The sequence below is a fragment of the Lytechinus variegatus genome, chromosome 8 (assembly GCF_018143015.1).
Source record: "Lytechinus variegatus isolate NC3 chromosome 8, Lvar_3.0, whole genome shotgun sequence".
NCBI lineage: Eukaryota > Metazoa > Echinodermata > Echinoidea > Temnopleuroida > Toxopneustidae > Lytechinus > Lytechinus variegatus.
The window spans coordinates 39,676,351-39,685,644 of NC_054747.1; the positions used below are offsets into that span (position 1 = coordinate 39,676,351).

General features: G+C 34.8%; 2 protein-coding genes across 2 annotated transcripts; both read right to left on the minus strand.

Annotated features, from left to right (window-relative positions):
• Positions 1-645: 645 nt before the first annotated feature.
• LOC121419731 lies at positions 646-2,351 on the minus strand. The gene is made up of 3 exons (XM_041614189.1): positions 2,092-2,351; positions 1,167-1,424; positions 646-770 (listed from the first exon to the last, which is right to left on the minus strand). Exons 1-3 carry the CDS (start codon positions 2,297-2,299, stop codon positions 646-648), a joined length of 591 nt encoding a protein of 196 aa, XP_041470123.1. The 5' UTR covers positions 2,300-2,351.
• Positions 2,352-2,602: 251 nt separating this feature from the next.
• Positions 2,603-7,117, minus strand: LOC121419818. Its single transcript, XM_041614281.1, has 4 exons — positions 7,037-7,117; positions 6,576-6,770; positions 3,331-3,600; positions 2,603-2,827 (listed from the first exon to the last, which is right to left on the minus strand). The coding sequence occupies exons 1-4, from the start codon at positions 7,089-7,091 to the stop codon at positions 2,619-2,621; spliced, it is 729 nt and encodes a 242-aa protein (XP_041470215.1). The 5' UTR covers positions 7,092-7,117; the 3' UTR covers positions 2,603-2,618.
• Between the last annotated feature and the right edge of the window lie 2,177 nt (positions 7,118-9,294).

Consider the following 9,294-nt stretch of genomic DNA (forward strand, 5'->3'; position numbering starts at 1 on the left):
GTATGCAACATGTTTAAATAAGTTCAAATAATATTGGCTGAGTATGCAACATGTGCCTGTCTGACAAGAACGGTGTCTACGGTTTTACTACTTGGTCGATTAAATTAGAATTTACCTTCCTCAAAAAAAATAAAACATAAAAACACAGCCAAAAGGTAAATCATATTTTGTTTTATAACACGAAATATTTTCCCTTTTTATGTATCATACAAGACAAGAATTAGTATAGTCTAAATATTTTATGACGTAAATATTCTGTTTGAATGAACGCCTAATACGAACAACTTTAACAACAACAACAACAACGTAGCAGAGCGAAAACTCCATATTGTAATAATATCTAGTGCGCTACATCATCACTTATGAACCCACGCCTGTGTATAATTTATACAATGATTAAAACTTGAAATGTAATGTCGATAGATAGCCTTGTGAATGTTTATGTGACCAAAACTTTAGACAATGATTATGCAAGGGTAGCACACATACAAATGAATTTCAGGGCACTGTACAACAACAAATATGTTGATGATCAATGATCTTGTTATCTTCATATCAAAATCTACATTCCCCTTTCTTTATCTATCCGATTGACATAATTACATGTCGCATACATTGAGGTTTACCCGCTTATCAAATAAAGCTTTAGAAATTTACGAACTGCATTACATCCGGGATTACTGAAGTGTCTGGACTAGAAACAGAAGTAGAAGATTGCGTAGGTTTCGTGTTGATCTTTGTAGCGTTTAGGGTCTTGATAGATTCGAAACCTGCAAGATAATGTACGCGAATAAGAAAATAAGGATTACGTTAATACTGTACTTGTAAACATAAATCAATTGACCATTCATCGTTCTACCAATAGAGATAGTTCATATCTATATCTTTCCGTTATCATGACATTTTAGTCATTGTAATGTTATTATTCATGTGAAAATAATTACATATTTACGTGGCTTTGCCTGAATAATTCTAAATTAGATTTTTTTGTTGTTGATCTTTTATTCCTGACTACATGTTTAAATGTTTCTTGAGTTACTTTTTACTATACGCTCCATCTTCATGATCTTAATGCGTCTGGAGAAGAAAACAGAAAAGTGGCATGTAATGATCGTCTTAGAACAGTTTGAAATTTATTCAAATGGATTAAGCATTGTGTAGCTCACCTATCATGACTTCAAGTGAGAAATCAACATACAACTCTCTCAGAAGTCGATCACTAAGAAGAATGCGTTTTTCTAGATTTAATGGCCGACTCCTTAGTGTGTAAATCCACTTATCCAGGACTTGCTTGAGAAATGATGTTCCTTCTTTAGAGAGTTCGACACAAACTTCTAGGATCCGAGATAACTCATTGGCAACATCTTCCTTTATTGCTTTGTTAATTTCCTCATTGATGCTCTTGTTTTCAGAGTCAAAAGGGTCTGGGAGACGGAAATTGAAAAAAAGAGAGAAAAAAATTATGTGAAAATGACAATGTAATATAACACTACGTAACCATTTAGATATTAGCAAGGTAGTTTCATGTGCGCTGTCATTCTTGGTTAAAGCATCATTCACATGTCTAATGATTAGGGTAATATAGCAACTGTACTACAAATCCTGCAAAAAGTTAAATACTGTGTACAAAATGATGTGCATAACATGTGCGAATCATTTATATTACGATTATGAAAGTGATGTTATTAAATGAATGAACAATTTGAAAATTAAAAAAAGTTAACATAACCTCAACCACTACTTCATGTAGTTCCTACTCTAGTACACAACTACGACAAGAACACCTACGTTACCTGAAAATCATCATTATTGCTAGTTATTGTATATGAAATCATTAAACTGTAAATGATAAGAAATACTTAGATCCACCTCGCTGCGAAAATTATGATCATCAACTCAAGATAATCTCCAAAAGGAAAAAAAAACATTGTAACTCACAGGTTCTACACGCTTATGCAAAAAAAAATAAACACACAAGATTTTTGTATGCAAATCTTTACATTTTGTCGGAAATTATTTATGAACCTACTACCTCCTGACTGACGTAAGTATATAAATTATTTCATAATAGTTAATATATAATCTGTTTACAATCGACTTGGGCTAGTTTGGTCGAAAAGGTCCTGAATCCTTTATCATGGAGGCGTTTGCATAAATCTTGACGTTGCTCCTTATTCTGGATTTGGCTTTTCACGGATTTTGTAATAACGTTGAGGACATGCACGCAAGTCAGTTTGTCGTCCGAATAGATGTTCCTAACCCCCAAAATGTTGGCCATGATTAGGGCTTGTCGAGACATGATAGTGTCTTCAAGATATTTGATGACGTTTCCAGCCTGCTTTCCTCTGCGATGAGTGTTACCTGAAGATGATATATAAATATAAATTTCATATTACATTCCCCTCTCCCTTTTTTTGTCTAGTTCGATTGAAACAAAATCGACTGGATTTATAGAAATACATTGTGATTATCATAAATACTAGCGTTGTTTGGTAGTTCGAATTGGTTGATAAATTTCCTGCTTTTTCAAATCTCTATAATTTTCTCCTGTAATACTGGTATGTTATGGTCCAACAAAAGGACATTACCTGTAATAATTCCAAGCGCCTTTTCTTTCCCTATACAACTGGATAAACTGCCTCAGCCAGTGCTGTCCTCCAATTGTATGTCGGGCATTTCACCAAAGACCTCCAATACCTCAGCATGTCCATGATGTCTGTTATTTCTCTGTTTATTCCAAGATTCTGACCAATTTTGTTGCGGTTCGCCTCTTTGGAACCTTCTCCATAGCTGACGTGACACAAGTCAGCGTATGATAATTCATATGCTATATAGAATGGAAAAACACGGCAAATAAAATTGATATCACACAGCCGCACACATTTTATCCACTATAAAAATACTATAAAAAATATTGGGTAAAATTTTAACCAGTACGAGGGTAATTATGTGTCCAACCAATTTGGGGTGGTATTTTCCCCAAAGCGGGTAGCTGGCATTCGTCTATTTCCATGATTTCGAGTTTTCAACCCTCTGTAATTGGTAAGCGGAACAACCAATATAACAGAGACCGAAGCATTTGGTCTAGTACAAAACACTCTCAGGTACCGATACACTTACTTAGTGAAAATAAAATAAATTGTCCCTTGAATAGGGGCAACAAACTTTTTAACTACGTAGTTTAGGTCCATGAATGCCGCAAAATACAAAATAGACAAGGACGAGATTTCTAATTTTGTCCTAAACTATAGCAGCAAACTATATGTACTCTTCAGCGTTTCATCAAAGAAAATTCCACTGTTACAGAATAAAAATGACAAAATTGATTACCGTACTTCAGCAGATGACTAATTTCTGGGAAGCCTGGTTTGAGAATATTACACATTTTTCTGCCCGTCTTTATCTTTTTTATCAAGACTCCCACTGTTCCTCTGGACATGTTAGAAGGAGTCAGATATAGTCTTCTATATGATCTTAGTTTATCTTCGGATATGCCGAGGGCCCTAGCCAGTGGATACACATCTGTCATCAAGAGACGAAATGCTATATCGGCCAGTTGAACGTGATACAAATCTCCCTTGTTTTCCAATGGAACGAGGGCTGCAGGGCATAAACGAAAAAAAAAACTAACAAAACAAATAAAACCCCAATAAAATGATGGACTCGTTCAATAAAACATTATGAACAATAATATATAAAGAACAAAACATTGACTCATTTGATACCTTTATAATTCATATTCATTTGTGCCAACTTAAGGGACAAGTTCACCGAAAGAAAGTTGATTTGAATAAAAATAGAAAAGTTTAACACGTGTAATACTGAAAATGTCAAGAAATTGAATGTGAAAATAAGAAGGTAATAGTATTGTTTCACGTAATTTCAGTTATATACACACCCTGACAGGTATGCAAATGAGGGAACTGATGACATCACTCACTCACGATTTCTTTGGTATTCATCTAAATGAATTATGAAACATTTGATTTGATTTGATTTATTTATTTCCGTTTCACAATAGTATAATGAACATAGCAATAATATAATAAACATAACAAAAAAGGTCGAAAATACTACGAAATATAATATGTATACATAAATAATCATAAATTTAAAGAACACAATTGAGTAAATAAATTTATATGCAATGACATTTGTATTTGAAAGTAAAACGGAGGGACTTGCCGAAAAAAAGCAAAGCTTGTACAGGCGGCAAGCCCCTTAGTTTCATTCTCCTCATTGTCAAGTAATATAAAGTTTTATCCATCCCTACACTCTAAAAAATGAAGTGCTAATTTAGCTCTTAAAGAGCATGTATAGTGATTGCACTTCGGAGTGCTGATTTGTCTAGTTCAAATTTGAACTACACAAATCAGCACTCCGAAGTGCAGTCACTATACACGCTCTTTAAGAGCTAAATTAGCACTTCATTTTTTAGAGTGTAAACTTGTGAAAATACCAATGTTTAACATTTAAAGGGGAAGTTCACCCTGAAAAAAGTTTTGTTGTAAAAATAGCAGAAAAAATAGTAAAAAATATTGGTAAAGGTTTGAGGAAAATCCGTTAAAAAGTATGAAAGTTATTAGAGTTCAAAGTTTTGGATTTGTGACGTCATAAACGAGCAGCTGTCCCATGTGTTATGTAATATAAAATGCATGAATTTCAAATTTTGTATGGTTCCTGATGACTTAATTTTGTTTTCCATTCATGATCAGGTGTGAAATGATTTGTCTATTGATATACAAAAGGTACAGTGAAAATTATTTTCAATTTTCTGAGAAAATGACATTTTTTTTATTTTTTACCATTCGCTATGTATGAATGCTGCTCGCATATGACGTCACAAATCAATTTATTTATGTATTTATTGGTATATATGCACATAAAAATTGACCAGCAGCACAAGCTGAAAGGGTCAATTTACAAAAATTCATGAAGTACAATAAACAGATATGACAAAGCAAATGCATAGAAACATAATTACAGTATTCTGCATCAAAACTTATCTCCAACTAAAAGATGTATATCATAAATAGAAGTTTGAGAAAGAGAAAAATAAGCAAAGGGGAGAGGGAAAGAGAAGAAGAAGAAGAGAGAGAGAAATGAGAGTAATGGAAAGAGAGGGAGAGAGAGTTATGTCTTCCAAATAGAAGGAGAAAATTGATCGAGGTAGAGAGAAAAAACAGAAAGTGGTGAAGAGGATGGTGACATGGAGAACATAGTTAAGCCAAAATACAGTAACTTATGACTGACACTACATATTGAATATCCTATATGAGATACAGAATGATTTATATATAAAAATAGATTCAACATAAGAACAAATAGTATAATACATTTTAGCAAGACAATAACTGTAATCATTTCAAATTTTCCATGTACTTAGGCCTAACCTACAAAAAACCGATAGAAAGCTAAAGAAAGGATGTAAAGAAGGAAAGAGGGACAGACAAGAAAATAAAAAGAGAAAAGTGTGAGGGATAGGACTCGAAAAGGTAAAGAGAATATTACTATATGAGAGGGAAAGAAAGAGAAAAGGGGAGAAAAAATAAGATAAGAGAGTAAGCTTACATTGTAACAACACTAACAAAAAGGAGACAGAAGGGTCGTGGGCTGGCACGGTGACAAGGAAAGCTACATAATCAATATACAGTAATTGCAGAAAACTACTTCAAAATCTTTGCAAGGTGAGGAATGGTGGATTTACGGTATCTTTCAGTATTGCATTTGATTTTGGGGAAACCAGTCATGTTGCGTAATTGTCTAGTACAAGAAACGGACCTTGGTGTTGGAAGTAGGTGTTTATGATGATCAGAGTTCATCAATTTCTGTCCAAAGTTTAAAGTAAATCCCTTCTGGAAGATAGTGAAGTGAGTTTGCTAATTACAAGAGCATCAGAGTAATGAATGTCATATCCTACAATTATTTTGAGTACCCGCTTTTGAACAAATTCCAGTCTATCAGATTCTTTGATTGTGATAGAAGTTTGCCAGACAGGGGAAGCATATTTGAGAATGGACCTAATATATGTAGTGTGTACAGTCACCATGTATCAAATAATTGAAATTCTAATAACTTTTTAATTATTTGATGAATTTTTCTCAAACCTTCGGCAATATTTTTAATTATTTTTTCGGCTATTTTTACAATAAACTTTTTGTCAGGGTGAACTTCCCCTTTAATAGTTCAGTCATTGGTCCCCACTGTTTTCCAATGGTACACATATATATGGACTCCTATGATAGGCATTGTTGTTTCTGGAGGCTCAGGGGACCGCAGTTCAATTGAATTAAAACACAATTATTAATAGTGAGGCACATAATCGACTCTCTCATTTGCATATTACTGAGTTGTTCAGAAAAATCTTTTGTGAAATATAAGCAAAACTTTCTTATAGACTTTCTTATTTTGTATCTTATTTGATGAAATTTTCAGCGTTGTTCTTGTTTGATTTTCATCTATTGAATCAAATCAACATTCCGTGTGGACCTGAACGTTAATCTTTGCGTGAGACTTTGTGGAAAGACCTCAGATCGTTTTTCTTATTCCCAGCCAGTATGATGTAATTGCCTTACCTTCCTTTCCGATTAGTTTCAACTTTTCTCGAAGTCTTTCTCTGTAGTTTGCATGTCGATCTCGTTCCTTCTCCATCCAAGTTTTTATTGCAGAGAAACAGTCTTGTCCTTCAAGATTTGTAATTTCTTCTCGATCAAGATACTTCGTGATACTTTTTATTTCGCTATCACTAATACTGTCAGAAGGAAGGGCATCTGTAAAGAATTAGTATAGAATGCAATACTACGAAAGACCAAATGAAAAAAATATTAATTCATAAGCTTTGTTTACATAATACATGTTTAACAAAGGCGAATGTAAAGAGTTGGACAAAGATTTTGCTTCCGATATAATTGCGAATAATAAAGTTTGAAAAAATATAACAAGAATGAAAATAACAAATACTCATGTAAATCATCCGAATCATCTTTTCGACAACTGCAGATAAAAAAATGAATTTCGTATAAAGTGGTATACATACCTTCAGCACGCTCAGTATAACATGCCTGTTTAATTTCTTCCTCGCACTCACGCATTAAGTAACTGCTATATCCGACCGAATAACCTTGCAGAATAAAGAAGCACAAAATCAGTACATTCTTGTATATTTGTATTTTACTGTATTTGATACAAGTTAAGTAGTATGTGTATAGCTGATGTGTATCAATTATCAAGCCAAGCTCTTGAACACGTCGTTCCGATGTATTAAGCGCTATATAAAAGCGGATTATTATTATTATTATTAAAACCTCAATGTAATATACCTTTTAGATCAGAGCGTCCGATAGTAATGACTGCGTGATCGAGTTGACATCTCCTGCTAATATGATGGCTAGTTTCCAGACTACTCGTTTCTTCAGTTATATCTTCTTTACTCCTCTCCTGCTCGGTTTCCTCATGTCTCAGCCAATCACCGATCATAGACGGAGTGTCAAATACGTGTTCATTGTTTTCATCGCTGATGGTGGCGATCTTCTCGTCGGTAAGTTCAAGAACACTTGCCAAAATGTGACAATGCCTGCCAGTCAGCTTCGAGGTAAAGTATTGTAGCTCCTCAGTTGATATTGGCAGATTAGGTACTAGAGATTAAAATAAATGCGATTAAAACACAAATCGAAAGCCCGATCTGTTGAATTATAGAATTAACAGTGTCGACATAGAGTTGGAGCAGAAGTGAACATGAAGATTCAGGAACTGTACATCTTTCATATTATGAATTAAACTGCTGTTTATGATCTAAAAAAAGTCCTCAACAATGCTCATTGAAATACAAAAAAGTAAAAATAAAAAAACAGTGAAAGACATAAGAAATTGCAAAAACCACAAACTTATTACGCGAGAAATTCATCTACATCGCATTTTCAGATAAATTTGATAAGAACGACACCAGTTATATACCAGCAATTAAAACATTTAGAGCTTTATTTAGGGCCTTAGAGAAAAAGGTATGTCTTTGCATACTAATTATGTATAAATTAGCATCACTTCATAGCAATTTGAATAAAATTACTATTAAGTTTGTTTCATTATGTCACAGACAACCTGCGTGCCAATTTTCGGCGAGAACGCGAGATTGACGACCGAGATCTCAAGAGGGGGCGGAAGGGGGGGGAGGGGGACCTCCCAGCCCCCAACGGGCCATCATGTGATCACTCAATTAACCATGGCCTGGATAGGGTTAAGGAAAATCATTTTTCCGGGGAAAAGGTCAAACTCACCACAGAAGAAAGTTCTGTCGACTGGCGTGCATTCTGTTTTCTCGAGAGCTAAACTCAGTATTGAAAATGGGTTTTCATCAAAACGTGTACTGGCCCACTTCTTCAGTTCTTCCAGTGGCTTCGGAATCAGCTCCGATATCTTTTCAGTGTTTTCAAGGTCCGTTGGATTGCGATAACGGATGATCTCAGAGACAAAGTTTTTGATTTTCACTCGTTCGCCGATGTGCCACAAGATGTGCTCGAGCATTGTTTCGGAAACCATGATAGTCGAATTTGTCCGTACATCTATAAAAAGGCAGAAACTCTATATCGGAAAAAGGGAGGTAGATGCTAAAAAAAACATATACTTCTACGTAAACAACGGCCGCCAACTTCCCTGGAACGTCGCAGTTTCTCTCCTGTTCCTGCTCTGTAACTCCACTCGCCATCTCAAGCCGGCATTCTCTCATCCCTCAAACTACTTAAGTCTCTTTCTGGTTTACAGTCCTGTTAATGACTACTCTAAATTTCTGTAAAAGATACTCTACTTTTTCCACTTTTTCACCTCTCCATTTCACTTCTACCTCCATCCACATTTTGTAGTCCGTGTACACGGTGCACCATCAACTCTTCCCGCTATCCTCCATATAACTATGCAAACCTTAAAACATCAACCAAATTGATTTTTTTAGGGGGGGGGTTACTTACTTTATAATGCAGAACATGTACTTACCATAAATTTCCTTCCATGCATTCGTAAATCTAGCCTTTTCTAAAGCTGTCTTTAGGTTCTGCGCTAGGTCGTATTCATCGTCGTGTGCGTTGTCACCTTTCCATTGACACAAATGTTTGTAAGCCTCCGGGAGTTCGAACCCATCTTTCAGTTTCTCGATACCTAACTGTTCAAAGGTATCATTCAATTTCCCTAAATCAGACATGGTTACTTTAGACACCATCATCCAGAGCTCGTAAAAAGACAGTTCTCCTAAAAGAATGAATGTGGGAATAAATGAAAAAATAAGTTAGTTGCAAGTCTGTAACT